We start from the raw sequence: 22,436 nt of genomic DNA on the forward strand, positions 1-22,436 counted from the left end.
TGCAGTTCTGTATGGATCACGCAAGCCAGGCTGCCAATGCTGTGGGATTCATTGCGATCTCAGGCTTCCTGCAAGTGCAGCGTGCCATCATGTGGCCCTGAGAGTTCCCTGGCAAAAGCCTGTGAGATTAACTCATAGAAAAGGCTTTCACTCTCTGAATGTCCAGCTCATTTGTTATCACAGAAAGCAGATCCAGCATCTTTGTGCTAGATATCGAGGGAGCTCACACTACTCAACTTGGTGTTTGGGAGCAGTATGGCTCTGTCAATATAGACAAAACAGTCAATGATAATTTATTCCCTTAATAGATCCTGCTAAAAACTGACCATGAGCTGTGCCGAAGCAGCACTTTCATAGCATTACAGTCCTCGGCATTGTCCATCACATAATGGCTAATCCTTTCTATTAATCTCAGTCACCAAGTACACCGTCATGCATTGACTTCCATATTGATTTGCGTACTGTGCTCTTACAGAAAAATTCCATAAAGCACTGCCAGGCAGCCAATCAGGAACAAAGCAAGATCCTCCTAGATAAGTCGACGTTTTCATCAGGATGAGCACACACCTCTGACATGACACCCCATTTCCATCTAGCAAATGTTTCAAATGTCACCGAATGGAATTGACTTCCATCACTCAGTTTCAGAGGACCATAGAATTCCTACAGCGCAGAATGAGGCCATTTGGCCCATCGCGTCTGCACCGACCTTCTGAACGAACACCCTACCTAGGCCCACTCCCCCACCCTATCCCTATAACCTAACCCCATCTTATCTACACATAATTGGACATTAAGGAGCAATTTAGCATGGCCGATCCACCTAATCCGCACATCTTTGGACTGTGGGAGGAAACCAGAGCACCCGGAGGGAACCCACGCAGACAAGGGGAAAAAATGCAAACTCCACACAATTACCCAAGGTCAGAATTGAACCCAGGTCCCTGGCACTGGGAGGCAGCAGTGCTACCTACAGGCCACCGTGCCACCCCTGCATGGGAAGAGTGGGAACTATAAGAAAGGAATAACGTTCATCCTTAAACATGTTTGTGCATGGTGGAGCCGGGTTAGATTGTCTAAATCCTCGCTGGTTCATGGTGGGGTTCGTAGAGGTGGTGTGGGGCCCTGCCTTTAGTGGCACAGTTGCTTTTGAGTGGGCTCCCATCCTGGCGGTGCGGTCTGAATCGACAGATAATGGCTGCCAACCAAGATGCTGTTCTGGCTGAAGATTTCGGCTCGGAGGTACAGGTCTTCAACGACCAATTCCAAGAGTTGCGGGGTGTCTTTATGGAGGCAATGGAGGTGCATGAGGAGGTTTTGCATTAGAGAAATTTGATGGAGCACATTAAAGCCTGGGGTTAGGTGTGGCCTTCCAACCACTGGTCCTGTGTAGCCAATCACGTCACTGCACCCCCCTCCCCCGGCCTAGACTTTTGACCACTTGGGTTCTGATGAGACGGTAAGGTGGAAGTAATGGTGTCTTGTGCTTCGATCGTTGGAATCCTTGAGAGATCCTAAAGAGGGCTCATTGATCCTCATCCTGCTGCATCCTTGATTTTGGTTTTCTTTGTGCTCCTGTAAGGAAGTCTTTATTCTGAGGACTGCCTTGCATTTCTGCATCGCGGTTGTTATCCTGGACTTTGCTCACTGTTGGCCACGTTGTTGTCTGCTTGAAGTTGTGATTTGTTTCCATTTACAGGGAAGTGAATAATGTTGGTATGATGGCCTGCACAGTCGATTATCCTGATTTATCAACGTTATATCAAATGTTGAATGTGGGATGTGTGTTCAGTCTTTATCCTGCATCTTTTTGGGCCATATATCGTCTGACAATTTTTATGGTGGAGGGAAACCCCCCCCACCCACTTTTTTCTTTTAATTTGGATTAAAGTATATGTGTTTTTTTCTCTGAGGTAGCCTTGCCCTTTTCTCCTGAGTGATCCTGGTCACTGGTGTGGGTTCCCTGATGCTGGGAAGAGATGGGCTGACCCTTCCTCCCAGGGCACTCTTCCTCCTCCCTCCCCCCCCCCACTACTTTTGCAGGGTGTCCCAACGGCCCCCTCTTCTGTGCCAGGGCCCCCCCCATTTCCCGCTGGGATCTGATGACATCCTTCTTAACCTCGGGCCTTTTGCATTGTGGGTATCAGTGTAATTCTCCCTTAGCTCTGGGTTTCACTTAGCTCTGGGTTTCCCGTGTGTTTTATTCCTCCAGTATCTTCTTTGAAGCTATGGGTATGATGTAACTCTGTACTCGTGGCTGTATCTTGCTTTGGTGCAGATGGATCGTGTATCCGTGAAGGGAACATGTTGGGAACTCATCCGGTTTTATTTGTTCCTATGTTTGTAATGACTTCTGTTACGTGCTGTACCTGTTTGCATTGATACCCATTGATTTTTTTCTCTTTATTACTTTTGTTTTGATTCAATAATTGTTAAAACTTAAAAACTTCAATAAAAATACATTAAAAAATATATTTGTTGCCTTGTATTCAAAGTTCCCGGATGCAATTTTTAAGATAAGACAAGATAATGATCAATTTTACATGATTACAACATTCCAAAGGAGGCTACAGTAAAATATTTACTGATCAAGCCAGGTAGTTTAACTACATCTATTAAGCTCATTGTGTGTTATATACCTCGTCATATATAATGTTACCTTTTATTGCTGCATTAATTACGTAAACACGTCCACATAAACTGTCTGGTAAAGATCTTTGCCGCACCCTTAAGTATTTGAAACACAAACAGGAATCATAATTCACAGTTCCGAAGGCACTAGCTTGAGGCATTTCCATTTTTGGAAAATAAGCACAAATTGGTCCCAGCTCTTCACCTTCACTAACAGTTATTAAGAATCATAATTAAACTGAGCTTGTGTATTCTGAATACAGCTTTTAGTGGACATCAAACTGACCATAGAACATTCAATGCACAAATAAAATTTTAAACACAGGGTGGGATTCTCCATCGGATTCTCCGGAATCGGGAAATGCAATTGGGCGGAGAATCAATTTTGACGTCAAAATTGTGGCGGGTGCCGGTTTCACGCCAAATCGCAACTCTCCGTTGCCTCGGCAGTGGCGTCAATGCGTTCTACAACACATGTACACTTGGCATATCATTCGCGGGCCTGACCCGGTATTCTCTGGGCCTCCAAGATGCTCCATCTCCACTGGGGCGAATTCCCGATGGCAAAGTTCACTTGTGCTTTTGAAAATCCTGAAACTGATGCCACAGCTGCTGAGGGAGGGAGAGGGGGTATAGAAAGTGTCCAACATTGCCCTAGTTTGCTGAGTCGTGCCGCTGGCCGGGGGGCTTCGGCCAGGGGGAGTAGCAGGTGTGGGCTGTGGGGTTGGGGTGGACGGGCACGGAGCACCATTGCCGTGGCCTGCAAGACAGCCATGCAGCTACGCACACCGCTGACTGCCCACTGTGAATGTAGGGCCAGGGGTCGTATAGGTGTCCCCCCAGGACCCCCCCCCCCCCCCCGGGTGCCCTCTGGCCCCAGCCAACCCATCAGCGGGGTGGGCGCACTCCAGCGCAACCAGTGCCATCTTGTTGGCTGGGATGAGTGTGTGTGGGGTGTGTAATGTGTATATGGGGCTGCAGCTTGTCAACCTCCCGAGTGTCAATCACGGACCCTGCGAATCCCACACCATTTTGCATTGGAGTGATTGTGTTCCACTTGCCGCCGGTTCTAGCCCCTCCTTGGTCAATGAGTCCAGGGGCGGCACCAATATTTCTGTCGTGGAAGTCCACGAATCCTGCCCAGGCGCCAACCCTCGTCTCAGGAACGGAGAATCCAGCTCTGAAAGTCTGTGGATGCTTAGTTGCAACTTATCTTATTCTATTGTAATGTGAATGTCCCTTTAAGAAAAGTGTGCTTTATCAAATGGCTGCAGTGATGTCATTGTGTGGGTGGAGCTGGAATCTCTTTTTCGCTTTCAGTTGGAGAGCTGCATTCAAATCAAGCAGATGTATACTGGTATCTTTCTGTATGTTAAACAAGGTGTTTAGATTACTTGATAATTTAAAAGTGATAACTGCTCTCTGTAGAGAATTCAAACCTACTGTCTTCGTTAAAAAGTATTTTGGCTTATGGATGTTGTTAGGAAAGTTACTAAGAGTTACCTATAGAGTACTGTATCTTTTGGGGTGTTATCAGTGTTGGTAGTTGGTAAGATGTTTATAAAATGTTAACTGGATTCATAGAATAAACATTGTTTTGTTTAAAAATACTTCTAGTTCTCTGTTGCATCACACCTGTAAAGTGGGCCCTTGTGCTTCCCATAACCAAAATCTATTTAACGTTGTGGGTCAGGTGAACACCATGATATACTTTGGTGTTCTCTAAACCCTGGCCCATAATATTATTGTTTATAATATTTAGTCCATCACTAAAAGTATTGCAGTAGAGTATTAAAAACTATGCGCAACAGAACTAAGATTTAAAACAGACATTGCGGCTGCAGCAATGTAATGCATCACATCACAGTTAAGAAATACAAAGTTTAGCACTGCTGCCTCAAGGCGCCGAGGTCCTAGGTTTGATCCCGGCTCTGAGTCGGGTCACTGTCTGTGTGGAGTTTGCACATTCTCCCTGTGTTTGAGTGAGTTTCACCCCCACAACCCAAAGATGTGCAGGGTAGGTGGATTGGCCACGCTAAATTGGCCCTTAATTGGAAAAACAATAATTGGGTACTCTAAATTTATTTACAAAAAAAGAAATACAAAGTGATTTTTCCATTTTTCCCCATCTCTTTTGTAAATGGTATTATGGGGGGTGGGCGGGGGGGAATGCAGTTCTACAGGTACGAACATTTCTCCAGGTATTCTTCATAGTCAAGCTAAGTGATGAATGTTCATAGGTTACTGTCAAGCCCAGTCTATCCTCAAGTGATGCCTGCACAAATGATCGCTCCAAAATAAAACAGCAATGACAAACTGGAACTGCAGTCAATTCATCCTTGCCCTAATCGAAGGTCAACTTTAGCACTCCCACCATCATCCCATTTAAGAGCAGAAAACACAGTACTGGATAGGGATCAAATCTTTGGACCTTTCTGGTCTGCACAGCTCAAAAGCATACCAAATATCTTCTTTGCCCAATAAGGAAGATCATCAATTTGAACAAGTGGTGAATTTTGAGGAGAGTCTGGCAGAATCAGACTTCACTATGGACTGCCAACATGCAGGCTTTTTGTATTTGTGAATTGAACTTCCAAAACGTATTCTGACTATTTCAGTAATTTTCATTAATCATTCGTGGGATCGTTGCTGGCAAGTTCAGCATTTATTGCCCATTCCTTGAGAAGGTAATAGTGAGTATTTCCATTTCACGTTGGAGTGTCATGGATTAATAGGAGCTGAAGTTTTGTTCTTTTGTTGCTGCATTATCTTATCTTGAAGGTCACAATGTAGTCTGTATATATAAAGAACAGCTAAAGGTGGTTATGCAGGAGCAGACAATCTGGGGCAGTGATTTCTCCAGGACCATTAATCCTGTCTTGACAAGCAGTTGCAGAATGTGGCACTTCAATGGATGATCAGGCCATCTCTCGGAATTTGATTCCACTGTTCTACTCATGATATAAACAAATCCTTGGTACACTACATTAAGTCCACAGCGGTTCATCACAATAAATCAATCAAACATTTTATATCCTTTTGAAGTTTGATTGAAAGTGCAACTTCAAGATTTGTGATCCAGAAAATGTAGAAATACAGATTTGCTTTTGGAGCTCTTGAGGCAGCAGCTATATTTTTGTGTCAGTGAGGCTATAATTAATGTTTTTAAGGTGGTTAGTTTTTCATTGTTTTTTTTTGCATCCAACTGTGATCGTGAAGGAAGTTTTGTGATGTGAACTCGTGCCCACTGGGAACCAGAATTAGACTGCCAGAACTTATTTCACTTAGTAGCTTGAACAGCCATTGGAGAGCAGTAGATTTTAAGCCCATCTGTCTTGGTCTGGTTTAAAGCCAGATCCCGGAGGCAAATGAGTAGTACTCTAAGAGCATGTTACCCACTGCCCTGGAGACTTGTTTTAGTTAAATGTCAACTTGGTATAACTACTCACTTTGAGATGCCTATTTCCAGCCATGTAAGTGAAAATAAAAACAGGAGCCAAGTTATGCTCATATTGCATTTCAAGAAAATGCTTTAACTTTGTTGTAATTCTACCTGTGCGAGCAAAGCTGGTAAGACAGTTGCCAGATCGCTGGTTGATGCTGCTACTGTTATCTAGGACACATTGAATCTATTCAATATTTGTATCACCCAATGTTACGTTCGAGTTTGCAAGACTTAGAGGACCGATCAAGCACTTGCCAATCAGAACAAAACTGGTTAAAAGCTGAACTGCTGATCGATTACTGGATCTACCAGCCACCAGAAAACCCTATCGTAACCATCCTGATGTTACATCTGGGGCTAGATTAGCTCAGTTGGCTGAACAGCTGGTTTTGTGATGCAGAGCGAGGCCAACAGCGCAGGTTCAATTCCCATGCCAGCTGAAGTTACTTATGAAGGCCCCGCCTGCTCAGCCTTGCCTCTCACCTGAGGTGCAGTGAACATCAGGTTACATCACCACCAGTCAGCTCTCCCCTCAAAGGGGAAAGCAGACTATGGTCATCTGGGACTGCGGCCACTTACTTTACTTTTAAATTTACATCTCTTTTTCATCATGCTCTTCTAAAACAATATTGCCTAAATCTTCGAAAGAAGGATGGTTAAAATATTTATCTACTTTACACAAAGAGTGGCTAGCATACAGGATGCACACCACCCTTATCCGGCCACAACCCCCAACCAACACTGAAAGAAAGGAAAGAGGGGCCAATTGAAATGGCAAATTCAAGAGAGGGTTAGACAAGTGCCAAGAATATATGATATTTCCTAAATATTGGAACTGGTCAAATAAGATCACAATGGGTTTTTTGCTCCCGTACATTCCTGCACACCAAGTAGGAAAAATTATATAATGGTATTAAACAAAGAGACTCAGCATCTGGACATTACTAAAAAAAAAAAATAATGTCCATTTACGACAATTGACTTCAGCACCCTTTTAATGCCAGAGTCCCTTTCTATTGAGAAATATATGAACAGTCTGGATCAGAGGTAAGCATCATAATCTGTATTTTCTTTAAGGCTAGCATTAAAGTATACTGTTGGGCCATGAAGCTGGGGCTCTACTTTGTAATTGGGTGTGCTGTAAACAACCCACATATTAAACAACAGCAAAAGTTACACAGCCCAATAACATGAATGAATTGAATGAAGTGAGTTGACAAAGCAGCTAAAACAAAATGCTTTTAACAAGTCTATGCTGCTTCATCTAGCTCTTTCATTCCCTAGTGATCCCAACACAGAACTGAAGACACATATAATCATGGTTTGGATGTCCCATCTTTCGCGGTTTTCCATTCATTCATTTTTAAGAACTAACAAATTGTCAGGTGCATACCCCACAGCACCTCCTCCCATGCAGGAAGCCCTGAAGGTGAAAATTTATTTGGGTGTAATAAAGTATACTCGGGTGCAGTGCGTAGTGTCCCTGCCTCTGAGCCAGAAAGTCTGGGTTCAAGCCCCATCCCAGGACTTGATGGCCAAGGAAGGCACATTCATAATGCAGTCAAAACTGCAAATCCCTCCAGACATGCCAATGGCTGGCGGTAAGAGACTCCTGGTCAGCCATGCTTGATGTGGAGTGGCACTCCTCAAGCTATAAACTCTTGGCAGCATGTTCCGGGAATTACTAGCCATGGAAACAGATGGAAGTCTGCCTTCGTGCACCACTAGGCGCAGGAAAAGAATATCCAAAGCCCTAAAATGTGCACATTAGGTGGATTGGCCATGCTAAATCGCCCCTCAAGTGTCTAGGCAGTGGACCTAGGTAGAGTGCTCTTTTGGAGGGTCAGTGCAGACACGATGGGCAGAATGGCCTCCTTCTGCATTGGGATTCCATGATTCTATGAATTGGAATTGGAATCAACCTCAAAGGTTAATTTTGACTTTACATCAGGGTGTAAAACAGGTGGTAGTGGACAGTTTTATATCTATCCTGATTTTAATTTCCATTGATTCTTCAATTTTGCATGAGCTGTAACTTGTCCAAAATTGGAGCTATATTGGCAATTTCAATATGATGATAGATAGTGCAGGAAATAGGAAACTTCAAATCAATATAATGGGGAGTTTGTGCCAGATATTAGATGAAAGCATCTCATTCGGGCAGAACGGGGGTGGACATCACGCTCATGGAAACCCAGTGTTTATTGTTGATACTGAAGAGCAGAGTGGAAATAGCACAAGTACTTTTGAAAAAACCCTTCTAAATATAGTGTTTTTATAAATAAATTCTAGGGTGGAATTCTCCCAACCTGTCCATGGTTTGTGGCGGGTGAGTATGTAGAGTCTGGCGGGATCCAAAAAGTTGGTCTAAAATTACATTGCAATTCTCCCAATGGATGTTAATAGCGGGTCAGTCACCCCACTGGCTGTTGGCGTGAATGGGCCTCAATTAGGGGCAAGGTAGGAAGGCCTTTAAGAGTCACAGAGTCCCTACAGTGCAGCAGGAGGCCATTCAGCCGTTCGAGTTTCGAGTCTTGACCCATCGAAAGACAACACTACCTAGGCCCAGTAACCCTACCAAACCTTTTTTTTTTTTTAATAAATATTTTATTGAAAATTTTTGGTCAACCAACACAGTACATTGTGCATCCTTTACACAATATTATAACAGCACAAATAACAATGACCTATTTTATATAAACAAACAAAAGAATAAATATTAAATAACAAAAATGAAAACTAGCCCTAATTGGCAACTGCCTTGTCACAAGTTACACCCCCCCCCCGCCCGCCCCCCCCCCCCCCACACCCCCCCCCCCAAATCCTGGGCTGCTGCTGCTGCCTTCTTTTTCCCATTCCATCTATCTATCCGCAAGGTATTCGACGAACGGTTGCCACCGCCTGGTGAACCCTTGAGCCGACCCCCTTAGGACGAACTTAATCCGCTCTAGCTTTATAAACCCCGCCATGTCATTTATCCAGGTCTCCACCCCCGGGGGCTTGGCTTCTTTCCACATTAGCAATATCCTGCGCCGGGCTACTAGGGACGCAAAGGCCAAAACATCGGCCTCTCTCGCCTCCTGCACTCCCGGCTCTTGTGCAACCCCAAATATAGCCAACCCCCAGCTTGGTTCGACCCGGACTCCTACTACTTTTGAAAGCACCTTTGTCACCCCCATCCAAAACCTCTGTAGTGCCGGGCATGACCAAAACATATGGGTATGATTCGCTGGGCTTCTCGAGCACCTCGCACACCTATCCTCCACCCCAAAAAATTTACTGAGCCGTGCTCCAGTCATATGCGCCCTGTGTAATACCTTAAACTGAATCAGGCTTAGCCTGGCACACGAGGACGATGAGTTTACCCTGCTTAGGGCATCTGCCCACAGCCCCTCCTCGATCTCCTCCCCCAGCTCTTCTTCCCATTTCCCTTTTAGTTCATCTACCATAGTCTCCCCTTCGTCCCTCATTTCCCTATATATATCTGACACCTTACCATCCCCCACCCATGTCTTTGAGATCACTCTGTCCTGCACCTCTTGTGTCGGGAGCTGCGGAAATTCCCTCACCTGTTGCCTCGCGAAAGCCCTCAGTTGCATATACCTGAATGCATTCCCTTGGGGCAACCCATATTTCTCGGTCAGCGCTCCCAGACTCGCGAACTTCCCATCCACAAATAGATCTTTCAGTTGCGTTATTCCTGCTCTTTGCCACATTCCATATCCCCCATCCATTCCCCCCGGGGCAAACCTATGGTTGTTTCTTATCGGGGACTCCCCCAAGGCTCCAGTCTTTCCCCTATGCCGTCTCCACTGTCCCCAAATCTTTAGTGTAGCTACCACCACCGGGCTTGTGGTGTAGTTCCTCGGTGAGAACGGCAATGGGGCTATCACCATAGCCTGCAGGCTAGTCCCCCTACAGGACGCCCTCTCTAATCTCTTCCACGCCGCTCCCTCCTCCTCTCCCATCCAATTACTCACCATTGAAATATTAGCGGCCCAATAGTACTCACTTAGGCTCGGTAGTGCCAGCCCCCCCCTATCCCTGCTACGCTGTAAGAATCCCTTCCTCACTCTCGGGGTCTTCCCGGCCCAAACAAAACCCATGATGCTCTTTTCAATCCTTTTTAAAAAAGCCTTTGTGATCACCACCGGGAGGCACTGAAACACAAAGAGGAATCTCGGGAGGACCACCATCTTAACCGCCTGCACCCTCCCTGCCATTGAAAGGGCTACCATATCCCATCTCTTGAAATCTTCCTCCATCTGTTCCACCAACCGCGTTAAATTTAACCTGTGCAATGTGCCCCAATTCTTAGCTATCTGGATCCCCAGGTAACGAAAGTCTCTTGTTACCTTTCTCAACGGTAGGTCCTCTATTTCTCTACTCTGCTCCCCTGGATGCACCACAAACAACTCACTCTTCCCCATGTTTAATTTATACCCTGAAAAATCCCCAAACTCCCCAAGTATCCGCATTATTTCTGGCATCCCCTCCGCCGGATCCGCCACATATAGTAGCAAATCGTCCGCATACAAAGATACCCGGTGTTCTTCTCCTCCCCTAAGTACTCCCCTCCACTTCTTGGAACCCCTCAACGCTATCGCCAGGGGCTCAATCGCCAGTGCAAACAATAATGGGGACAGAGGGCATCCCTGCCTTGTCCCTCTGTGGAGCCGAAAATATGCCGATCCCCGTCCATTCGTGACCACGCTCGCCGCTGGGGCCCTATACAATAGCTGCACCCATCTAACATACCCCTCTCCAAAACCAAATCTCCTCAACACCTCCCACAAATAATCCCATTCCACTCTATCAAATGCTTTCTCGGCATCCATCGCCACTACTATCTCTGTTTCTCCCTCTGGTGGGGCCATCATCATTACCCCTAACAACCTCCGTATATTCGTGTTCAGCTGTCTCCCCTTCACAAACCCAGTTTGGTCCTCGTGGACCACCCCCGGGGCACATTCCTCTATTCTCATTGCCATTACCTTGGCCAGGACCTTGGCATCCACATTTAGGAGGGAAATTGGTCTGTAGGACCCGCATTGTAGCGGGTCCTTTTCCTTCTTTAAGAGAAGCAATATCGTTGCTTCAGACATAGTCGGGGGCAGTTGTCCCCTTTCCTTTGCCTCATTAAAGGTCCTCGTCAGTACCGGGGCGAGCAAGTCCAAATATTTTCTATAGAATTCGACTGGGAATCCGTCCGGTCCCGGGGCCTTTCCCGTCTGCATGCTCCTAATACCTTTCACCACTTCTTCTACCTCGATCTGTGCTCCCAGTCCCACCCTTTCCTGCTCTTTCACCTTGGGAATTTCCAGCCGATCCAAAAAGTCCATCATTCTCTCCCTCCCATCCGGGGGTTGAGCTTCATATAATTTTTTATAAAATGTCTTAAACACTTCATTCACTCTCTCCGCTCCCCGCTCCGTCTCTCCTTCCTCGTCCCTCACTCCCCCTATTTCCCTCGCTGCTCCCTGTCATGATATTCAAACACACACATCATGATGGACACACTAACAGGCAAATCAGAGTACACAACACCACAACCAATCACAGACAAGAACACCAACCACATAAAAAGCACGAGCACGACACCTGGAGGTCAGTAGGTCTGGGGAGAAGGAAGCATGAAAGAGCTGTTGAAACACCACAAGCAGGGAGCCCCCCACGTGCAGAGTGCAAAGACCAAGTTGTAAATAGCAAGTTTAAATAAACAAGTGTTGTACCATATGCAACTGTGTTGGCTCTTCTGTGTGTTAGAACACCCAACACCACATGGTACAGGAGTGGATCGATACCTGCCTACCAACCTGCCATTCTGGACATGGACCACACCGGCAAACCGCAGCCGATGCAAGTCACGGGGAACCTAGGCACCAACTGGAAGCTCTACAGGCAGCGATTTGACCTGTACATCCGTGCCACCGAAAAACAGAATGTCTCGGATGATTCGAAGATTGCAATGCTCCTCTTCTACGCAGGCCCCCACCCAAATGATGTCTTTAATTCACTGGTGTTCGAGGAAGGCGAAAACCAGGCCAAATATGACACGGTCATCCTCAAAATGGACCAGCACTTTCAAACTGAAGTAAACGAAACTTTCGAAAGATACATCTTTCAGCAACGCCTGCAAGGTAAGGAGGAGCTTTTTCAACCCTTTTTGACGCACCTCCGGATTCTAGCGCAGTCCTGCGGTTACGGCACCACCACAGAGTCCATGATCAGGGACCAGATTGTTTTTGGCGTTGCCTCCAGTGGCCTACGCCAGCAGCTTCTTAAAATAAAGAGCCTCACCTTAGCGTCTGCTGTGGAAGCCTGTGTCCTCCATGAAAATGCGACCTGCCGTTTTGCCCGATTTCAGGCGTCCGAGTTGGCACGGAGGGGGTCCCCAGCCGTCGAATCGGCAAGCCAGGCCGCCCACGACGTTGAACGCATCCAGGCCGTCGATTTCTTCCCGCCCCACGGCCCGGACGACAGCGGCCGCTTCCCGCGCTTTTCGCGGTCTCCCGCGCAGGTGCGCGCCAAGAATAACGGCCACAACGAGGGACGCACTGCGCAGGCGCGCCCACCGCAAGATCGCACTGCGCATGCGCAGTGGCGCAACGAACGCCGTGACGTCATGACGTGCAGCAAGTGTGGAGGTCTACACTTAAAAGGGCAATGTCCTGCAAAATACCAACAGTGCAACAGATGTGCCATGATAGGCCACTACGCAGCCCGCTGTCGTGCGGCTCAACCCATGGATCCGGCGCATCCTCGACAACCTCGCACACGAGTCAGGACCGTCCAGCCCACGCATCAAGACTTCCAGTTAAGTGATGCAGATGACCAGGATGACTTCAGAGTTGCCGTCATTGATGTCAACAAGGTCAATGCCATCAATCCAGACGATGAGTGGTGTGCCACCCTGACGGTCAACCGATCGCGCGTCGCCTTCCGTCTGGACACCGGCGCATCCGCCAACCTGATTGCTTACTCTGCAGTCCAGGCCATGAAGGTCAAACCACTCATCACACCATCCCGGCTTAAGATGGTTGACTATAACGGGAACGTTATCCCGTCCGTAGGATCTTGCCAGCTACAGGTGACTCACAAGAGGTACACGGCCACACTCCCCTTCGAAGTTGTGGGCTCATCAAAGGACTCGTTACTGGGCGCACAAGCGTGTAAGGTCCTTCACCTGGTACAGCGCATCATGTCTCTCTCTCCAGATGAGATATCCGACTTCCCGGATGCTGAGTTCCACGCGAATCTCCATTCCCTCCTCGCTCACAACCAGGAGGTTTTTGAAGGCATGGGGACATTGCCACACACGTACAAGATTCGACTCAGACCGGACGCCATCCCTGTCGTTCACGCACCTCGCAGGGTTCCTGCGCCTCTCAAAGACCGCCTCAAGGCACAACTGCAGATTCTTCAGGACCAAGGGGTCCTATCCAAGGTCACGGAGCCCACGCCATGGGTCAGCTCCATGGTCTGTGTAAAGAAGCCCTCTGGCGAGCTCCGTATATGTATAGATCCAAAAGATCTGAACAACAACATCATGCGGGAACACTATCCCATCCCAAAACGAGAAGACCTCACCAGCGAGATGGCGCGAGCCAACATATTCACTAAATTGGATGCGTCCAAAGGATTCTGGCAGATCCAACTGGACCCGGCCAGCCGAAGACTATGCACATTCAACACCCCTTTTGGCAGATTCTGCTACAACCGGATGCCATTCGGCATCATTTCGGCATCTGAAGTATTCCACCGCATTATGGAGCAGATGATGGAAGGCATCGAAGGGGTACGTGTATATGTGGACGATATCATCATTTGGTCCACCACTCCGCAGGAACACATGCATCGTCTTCGACGTGTCTTCACCCGCATACGGCAAAATGGCCTGCGTCTCAACCGTGCGAAGTGTGCTTTCGGCCAGACGGAGCTGAAATTCCTCGGGGACCACATCTCAAGGTCCGGGGTCCGTCCCGATGCAGACAAGGTTAGCGCCATCACAGCCATGCCACGACCGGCTGACAAGAAGGCTGTCTTAAGATTCCTGGGCATGGTCAACTTCCTTGGGAAGTTCATTCCCAACCTGGCTTCTCATACAACAAACATGCGCCATCTCGTAAAAAAATCGACGGAATTCAACTGGCACCAGTCGCATCAGCAGGAATGGGAGGAGCTCAAGCACAAACTGGTCACGGCACCAGTGCTGGCCTTCTTTGACGCGACTCGCCCTACAAAGATCTCAACAGACGCCAGCCAATCTGGTATTGGAGCGGTACTCCTGCAAAAAGACAGCACGTCATCATGGGCCCCGGTTGCGTATGCCTCACGAGCCATGACCCCTACCGAACAGCGCTACGCGCAAATCGAAAAAGAATGCCTGGGCTTGTTAACTGGACTGGACAAGTTCCACGACTATGTGTATGGCCTGCCACGATTCACGGTCGAAACTGACCACCGCCCCCTGGTCAACATCATTAACAAAGACCTGAACGACATGACTCCTCGCCTCCAGCGCATCTTACTCAAACTCAGGAGGTACGATTTTGAACTGATCTACACTCCGGGGAAGGAACTCATAGTGGCGGACACTCTTTCCCGAGCAGTGAGCACACCACCAGATGCGGAGGGGTTCGTGCGTCAAATTGAGGCACACGTGACTCTGACAGCAGCAAATATGCCAGCTGATGATCCTTGTCTGGCCCACATACGCGCAGAGACGGCGACTGACCCTCTGCTGCAGCGAGTGATGCGCCACATGACGGAAGGGTGGCTAAAAGGGCAGTGCCCCCAGTTTTACAATGTGCGAGATGATCTCACCAATATAGACGGGGTCCTTATGAAATCGCATAGGATCGTCATTCCACACAGTGTGCGCCAGATGATTCTTCGTCAACTACACGAAGGCCACTTGGGTGTCGAAAAATGCAGACGAAGGGCCCGGGCGGCGGTATATTGGCCGGGTATTAATGAAGACATAGCCAACATGGTGCTCAACTGCACAACCTGTCAGAGGTTTCAGCCGGCGCAACCTCCGGAAACACTTCTACCACACGAGATGGTGACGTCCCCCTGGGCGAAGGTGGGTGTTGACCTATTTCACGCGCTCGGCAGAGATTACATTGTTATTATAGACTACTTCTCAAACTACCCGGAAGTCATGCCTCTCCATGATCTGACGTCGTCCGCAGTCATTGGGGCCTGCAAGGAAACGTTTGCTCGCCATGGCATTCCAAGGACTGTCATGTCAGACAATGGACCTTGTTTTGCCAGCCGTGAATGGTCGTCCTTTGCCGCAGCATATGGTTTCACTCATGTGACATCCAGCCCTCTGCATCCACAATCGAACGGGAAGGCTGAAAAGGGTGTCCACATCGCAAAGCGGCTCCTGTGCAAGGCGGCTGATGCCGGATCGGACTTTAACCTTGCCTTGCTGGCCTATCGATCGGCCCCGTTATCCACGGGCCTCTCGCCAGCGCAGCTACTAATGGGTCGCTCCCTCAGGACGACGGTACCTTCCGTCCTGGCACCGACAACAGACCATGAGGCGGTTCTTCGGGACATGCAACTGCAGCGTGATCGCCAGAAAGGTCGGTACGACACACGAGCGACGGACCTGCCCCCCCTGTCCTCCGGAGACAAAGTACGCGTCCATCAACCGTATGGTGGCTGGTCAGCACCGGCCGAAGTCCTCCGACAAGTGGCTCCCCGCTCGTTCCTGGTTCGCATGCCGGATGGTTCCGTGCGTCGCCGCAATCGGCGCGCCCTTCGCCGACTTCCACGTTCACAGCCACACAACACGCCAGATCCTCAACAGGCTTCCGAGGATGACTTTGTGGAGCTGCCGCACATCACGCCCTTTCCATCGCCACCCATGGCCATGCCTGCACAGCAGCCGGTGGTTCTTGATCCACCCTTAAGGCGGTCAACCCGAATTCGTCGCAAACCCATTAGAATGGACTTATAATACAGTTCATATGTTTAATAAGTTGGACAATTTTACATGATAACCTGTTGTTGTTTATCGTTCCAGATGTCGTCTGACTGGACAACTGTTCAAAATTTTTTTTCTTCTTCTCTCGTTCGCATTTCTGTTATGTTATGGTACAACTGGATTCATGTGACGCACTCGACATCGCCCCATGTACATAGTTCCGTCATAGACACATGCTGCACACGACACACACACACTCTTAGATGCACTCACGTCACGATCATATTTATTACCACGTAGGCACATATCTTTGTAAAAAGGGGGGATGTCATGATATTCAAACACACACATCATGATGGACACACTAACAGGCAAATCAGAGTACACAACACCACAACCAATCACAGACAAGAACACCAACCACATAAAAAGCACGAGCACGACACCTGGAGGTCAGTAGGTCTGGGGAGAAGGAAGCATGAAAGAGCTGTTGAAACACCACAAGCAGGGAGCCCCCCACGTGCAGAGTGCAAAGACCAAGTTGTAAATAGCAAGTTTAAATAAACAAGTGTTGTACCATATGCAACTGTGTTGGCTCTTCTGTGTGTTAGAACACCCAACACCACACTCCCCTTTTCCTCAATTGGTGTGCCAGCAACCTGCTCGCCTTCTCCCCATATTCATACTGTACACCCTGTGCCTTCCTCCATTGTGCCTCTGCAGTGCCTGTAGTCAGCAAGTCAAATTCCACATGCAGCCTTTGCCTTTCCCTGTACAATCCCTCCTCCGGTGCTTCCGCATATTGTCTGTCCACCCTCAAAAGTTCTTGCAGCAACCGCTCCCGTTCCTTACTCTCCTGCTTCCCTTTATGTGCCCTTATTGATATCAGCTCCCCCCTAACCACCGCCTTCAACGCCTCCCAGACCACTCCCACCTGGACCTCCCCATTGTCATTGAGTTCCAAGTACTTTTCAATACATCCCCTCACCCTTAGACACACCCCCTCATCCGCCATTTGTCCCATGTCCATTCTCCAGGGTGGGCGCCCTCCTGTTTCCTCCCCTATCTCCAAGTCCACCCAGTGTGGGGCGTGATCCGAAATGGCTATAGCCGTATACTCCGTTCCCCTCACCTTCGGGATCAATGCCCTACCCAGCACAAAAAAGTCTATGCGCGAGTAGACTTTATGAACATAGGAGAAAAACGAGAACTCCTTACTCCTAGGTCTACTGAATCTCCACGGGTCTACCCCTCCCATCTGCTCCATAAAATCTTTAAGCACCTTGGCTGCTGCCGGCCTCCTTCCAGTCCTGGACTTCGACCTATCCAGCCCTGGTTCCAACACCGTGTTAAAGTCTCCCCCCATTATCAGCTTTCCCGTCTCTAGGTCCAGAATGCGTCCTAGCATCCGCCTCATAAAATTGGCATCATCCCAGTTCGGGGCATACACGTTTACCAAAACCACCGTCTCTCCCTGTAGTTTGCCACTCACCATCACGTATCTGCCCCCGTTATCCGCCACTATAGTCTTTGCCTCGAACATTACCCGCTTCCCCACTAATATAGCCACCCCCCTGTTTTTCGCATCTAGCCCCGAATGGAACACCTGCCCCACCCATCCTTTGCGCAGCCTAACCTGGTCTATCAGTTTCAGGTGCATTTCCTGTAACATAACCACATCTGCTTTAAGTTTCTTAAGGTGTGCGAGTACCCGTGCCCTCTTTATCGGCCCGTTCAGCCCTCTCACGTTCCACGTGATCAGCCGAGTTGGGGGGCTTCCCACCCCCCCCCTTGCCGATTAGCCATCATCTTTTTCCAGCTTCTCACCCAGTTCCCACGCAGCTGTATCTCCCCCAGGCGGTGCCCCCCGCCCATCCTCTCCCGTACCCGCTCCCCCCTTTCCCCAGCAGCAGCAACCCAGTAATTCCCCCCTCCCACCCCCCCCGCTAGACCCCCCTCTAGCGTAATTACTCCCCCCATGTTACTCCCAGAAGTCAGCAAACTCTGGCTGACCTCGGCTTCCCCCCGTGACCACGGCTCGCACCGTGCGACGCCCCCTCCTTCCTGCTTCTCTATTCCCGCCATAATTATCATAGCGCGGGAGCCAAGCCCGCGCTTCTCCCTTGGCCCCGCCCCCCATGGCCAACGCCCCATCTCCTCTCCCTCCCCCCATCACCCCCTGTGGGAGAGAGAAAAGTTACCACACCGCAGGATTAGAACATAAAACCCCTCTTCGCCCCCCACATTCGCCCCACCACTTTGTCCAAACGTTCTTTTTAATAATCCACTCATTCCAGTTTTTCTTCTACAATAAAAGTCCACGCTTCATCCGCCGTCTCAAAGTAGTGGTGCCTCCCTTGATATGTGACCCACAGTCTTGCCGGTTGCAGCATTCCAAATTTTATCTTCTTTTTATGAAGCACCGCCTTGGCCCGATTAAAGCTCGCCCTCCTTCTCGCCACCTCCGCACTCCAGTCTTGATAAACGCGGATCACCGCGTTCTCCCATTTACTGCTCCGAGTTTTCTTCGCCCATCTAAGGACCATTTCTCTATCCTTAAAACGGAGGAATCTCACCACTGTGGCTCTGGGAGTTTCTCCTGCTCTCGGTCCTCGCGCCATAACTCGGTATGCTCCCTCCACCTCCAACTGACCCGCCGGGGCCTCCGCTCCCATTAACGAGTGCAGCATCGTGCTCACATATGCCCCGACGTCCGCACCCTCCACACCTTCAGGAAGACCAAGAATCCTCAGGTTATTCCTCCTTGCGTTGTTCTCCACTGCCTCCAGCCTCTCCACACATCGTTTCTGATGTGCCTCCTGTATCTCCGTCTTCACCACCAGGCCCTGTATATCGTCCTCATTCTCGGCTGCCTTCGCCTTCACGACCCGAAGCTCCCGCTCCTGGGTCTTTTGTTCCTCCTTTAGCCCTTCGATCGCCTGTAGTATCGGGGCCAACAGCTCTTTCTTCATTTCCTTTTTTATCTCTTCCACGCAGCATTTCAAGAACTCTTGTTGTTCAGGGCCCCATGTGAAACTGCCACCTTCCGACGCCATCTTGGTTTTTGCTTGCCTTCCTTGCCGCTGTTCCAAAGGATCTGCTGCAATCCGGCCACTTTCCTCTCCTTTTTCCATCCGTGTCCAGGGGGAATTCCCTTCTGGTTTACCGCACGGTGTTTTTAGCCGTTAAAATTGCCGCTGGGGCTCCTATCAAGAGCCCAAAAGTCCGTTCCACCGGGAGCTGCCGAAACGTGCGACTTAGCTGGTCATCGCCGCACCCGGAAGTCCTCACCCTACCAAACCTTTGACATTTGGGGCCATTTTAGCATGGCCAATCCACCTAACCTGCGCATCTTTCAGTGCACAAGTAATGCCACAGACTTAATTGGGGCGGAGGCAAGAAGGCGGAGGTGTCCCCACCTGCAATCCTCCCTCCCAATTAAGCGCCGCCTCAACCACCAAACCCACCACAGGGAGGGCACAAGATTCCGCTCACTGTCTTTCGGATAAGACATGAAACCAAGGCCCTGTTTGCCCCCTCAAATAGATGTAAAAGGATGCCTCATCGCTATTTTGAAGAGAAGCAGTGACATTTCCCTTGGCCAATATATATATCTCAATTGGCATTACTAACACAGGCACCCCAATCATGATCATATTGCTGTTTGTAGGTATTAGCTGTATGCAAACTGGCTGCTGGGCTTCCGAGATCTTCCAGAGACTACACTTCCAAAAAGTATAAAGTGAGGGAGGTGAAAAGTGCTAATAAAGGCAATATTTTGTTGTTGTTTTAATCAATAGTAGATCACCCAAATATGTATGATGTTAAGGCTTGAATCAATGCCAACCTGATCAATCGGCAGCTCCACCTGTGTTTGATTATCTTCTTGGACTTCTACTGCATCCATGGTATCTGTCCTTTCCTCAAAAGCTTTAAACACGCAGCCTTCTGGAGGGGGGGGGGGGGAATAAAATGAAAATGGCATTAAACTGGTGCTTGAGAGTGGACAATGATACAACAGTGGCTACCTGTGGTGAAAGGCAAGAACTGCAACCTCAGCTCCAGTAATACCAAAATCAATCCTACACGAAAACATGACATGAGTTAAGTGATCACCAGTCAGCCGATGTTTGAAGTTATGCAAAATTTATGTAAAATAAACCATTTTGTTAAGCAGTGCTTGAGCTGGAGACAAATGTGTAAAATTCCAGTTGCTTGACTCAGACGTTTACCTTACAGAAAGGACTCAATTGTCAGTTATTAACAGGAGATTTTATGGGACAGGGAGGGTGGTATTTCTCTGAGAATATCAAACTGGCCTAACTAGTAATGGTCATAGCACCATGCTGATAGCACCAATTGGTATGATTTCGGAGTGCAAATATCAAAAATCATGGACAATTTTAGTAGCCATTAGAAGACAATCCCTTCAGCTGTGATTGTTAAAACACACGTGGACTCTACAAATAAACTGCTGATCTCTCAAAGCACTTGGAACAAAACAGAGGGGCTGAGAATAATTGCAGATGGAGTGGTTGAGGTCAGTTTCTGCTGACAACCTTTGGTGTATCAAGGTTTTTAAGAAAAACCTTGCATAATTTGGTCTTTAAGCAAATGACAACAAACCAAATGCACGTTGCTGCAATTTCCCCAAGCAGTATTGGCTTTTCAATTTGCTGCCTTAGCAGCCTGAAGGCTTGTTTAAATGAAACCTAATCACTGAAAGCCTTTTTCCTGGCTGGGGAAGAGAAAAACATTCCTTAAACAAAATAGCTCAACAGGATGACAGGTCATCGTGATATCAAGGACTCTTGGACTACAATCTCATCTGGCTGAAAATGATGCTGGACTGCAGGGGAAATGGACATCTTCCAGGAAAAATGAAAAAACAGATACCAACAAAATGGTTGAAGTCGCCTTCAACTCAGCTGGGAGAGGAATCTCATCAGCATGTTCATTTTTTTAAATTGATCCATGAGACAGGAGCATCGTTGGCAACCAGCATTTAGCTGCCCTCTTAAACCACTGGAGAACATGTGGTGTAGGTACATCCAGAGTGCTGTTAGGGAGCGGGTTTCTGCATGTTGATACAGCGACAATCTAGTTCCATGTCAGGATGGTGTGTGACTTGAAGAGGAACTTGCAGGTGATGGTGTTCCCATTCCTCTGGAGGTCTTGTCCTACTAGGTGGTAGAGGTCGTTGGTTTGGAATGTGCTGTCGAAGGATCCTTAGAGACTTGCTGCACCACAACTTGTATATGGTACATGCCACTGTGCACTGGTGGTGGAGGGAATAAATGTTTGAGGTGGTAGATGTGTCGTCGATCTAGCAGATTGCTTTGTCTTGGATGGTGTTGAGCTTTGAATGTCGTTGGAGCCATGCCCAACCAGTCGAGTGGAGAGAATGCCATCACAAACCTGCCTTGTGCCTTTCAATTGGTGGCCAAGCTTTGAGAAGTCAGGAGGCGGGTTACTCATTGCAGAATTCCCAGCCTCTGACCTGCTCTTGTAGCTGCTGCATTTATATGGCTTGTCCAAGTCTGCTTCTGGTCAATGGTAATTCTCAGGCTGTTGAAAGTGGAGGATTCAGTGATGATAATGCCATTGAATGTCAAGGGAGGATGGTTCAGATTTTTTCTTGTTGGAGATGGTCATTGCCAGGCACTTGCGGTATACAAATGTTACTTGCCACTTTTCAACCCAAACCTGAATGTTGTCCAGGTCTTGCTGCATGCAGGCATAGACTCCTTCAGTATCTGAGGAGTTGCAAATGGAGCTGAACACTGTGCAACTTTCAACAAATATTCCCATTTTTGACTTACGATGGAGGGAAGGTCATTGAAGATGGTTGGGCCGAGAACCCTATCTTGAGAAATTCCTGCAGTGCTGTCCTGAAGGTGAAACGATCTATCACCAACAACCACAACCATCTTCGTTTGAGTTAGGTATGATTCCAACCAATGGAGGAATTCCACCCCTGATTCCCATTGATTTCAATTTTGTTAAGGCTTCTTAATGCCACATTTAGTCAAATACTGCAGGGATGTTATGGGAGCACAGACTTCAATCATTTATACCTTCTCCTTGCCTGTTTTCTTCACCCTCTCTGCTTTCTTCTCAGAATCGCCCCTAAACCCACAGACTCCAGAAGTGATTGAAGCTTTGCTGGTGTGCAGCTTCACAAGCAATTTACTCTTTATTTATTCATTCATGGTACGTGCTGGTCCCTGGCTAGGCCAGCATTCACTGCCCATACCTAACAGCCCTTGAACTGAGAGGCTTGCTAGACCATTTCAGAGTGCATTTAAGAGTCAACCAAATTTCCGTGCGTCTGGTGTCACATGTAGGCCAGACCAGCAAGGATGGCAGATTTCCTTCCCTAAATGGCATTAGTGAACTGGGTGGGTTTTTACGACAATC

At 48.3% G+C, this 22,436-nt stretch overlaps 1 protein-coding gene across 3 annotated transcripts in view; it reads right to left on the reverse strand.

Moving 5' to 3' along the window:
• The window catches only part of LOC140425439 (doublecortin domain-containing protein 2-like), a 293,077-nt gene that overhangs the window by 76,967 nt on the left and 193,674 nt on the right, over window positions 1–22,436 (reverse strand). For 2 of the 3 annotated variants that reach the window (XM_072509709.1, XM_072509708.1), the window contains one exon: window positions 19,864–19,964. In XM_072509709.1, the coding sequence (XP_072365810.1) occupies window positions 19,864–19,964 (101 nt within the window). The remainder of the gene's footprint in view (window positions 1–19,863; window positions 19,965–22,436) is intronic. The other variant, XM_072509710.1, reaches the window with a different exon arrangement.

This window comes from Scyliorhinus torazame, chromosome 6 (genome assembly GCF_047496885.1).
Source record: "Scyliorhinus torazame isolate Kashiwa2021f chromosome 6, sScyTor2.1, whole genome shotgun sequence".
In the NCBI taxonomy this organism is placed as follows: domain Eukaryota; kingdom Metazoa; phylum Chordata; class Chondrichthyes; order Carcharhiniformes; family Scyliorhinidae; genus Scyliorhinus; species Scyliorhinus torazame.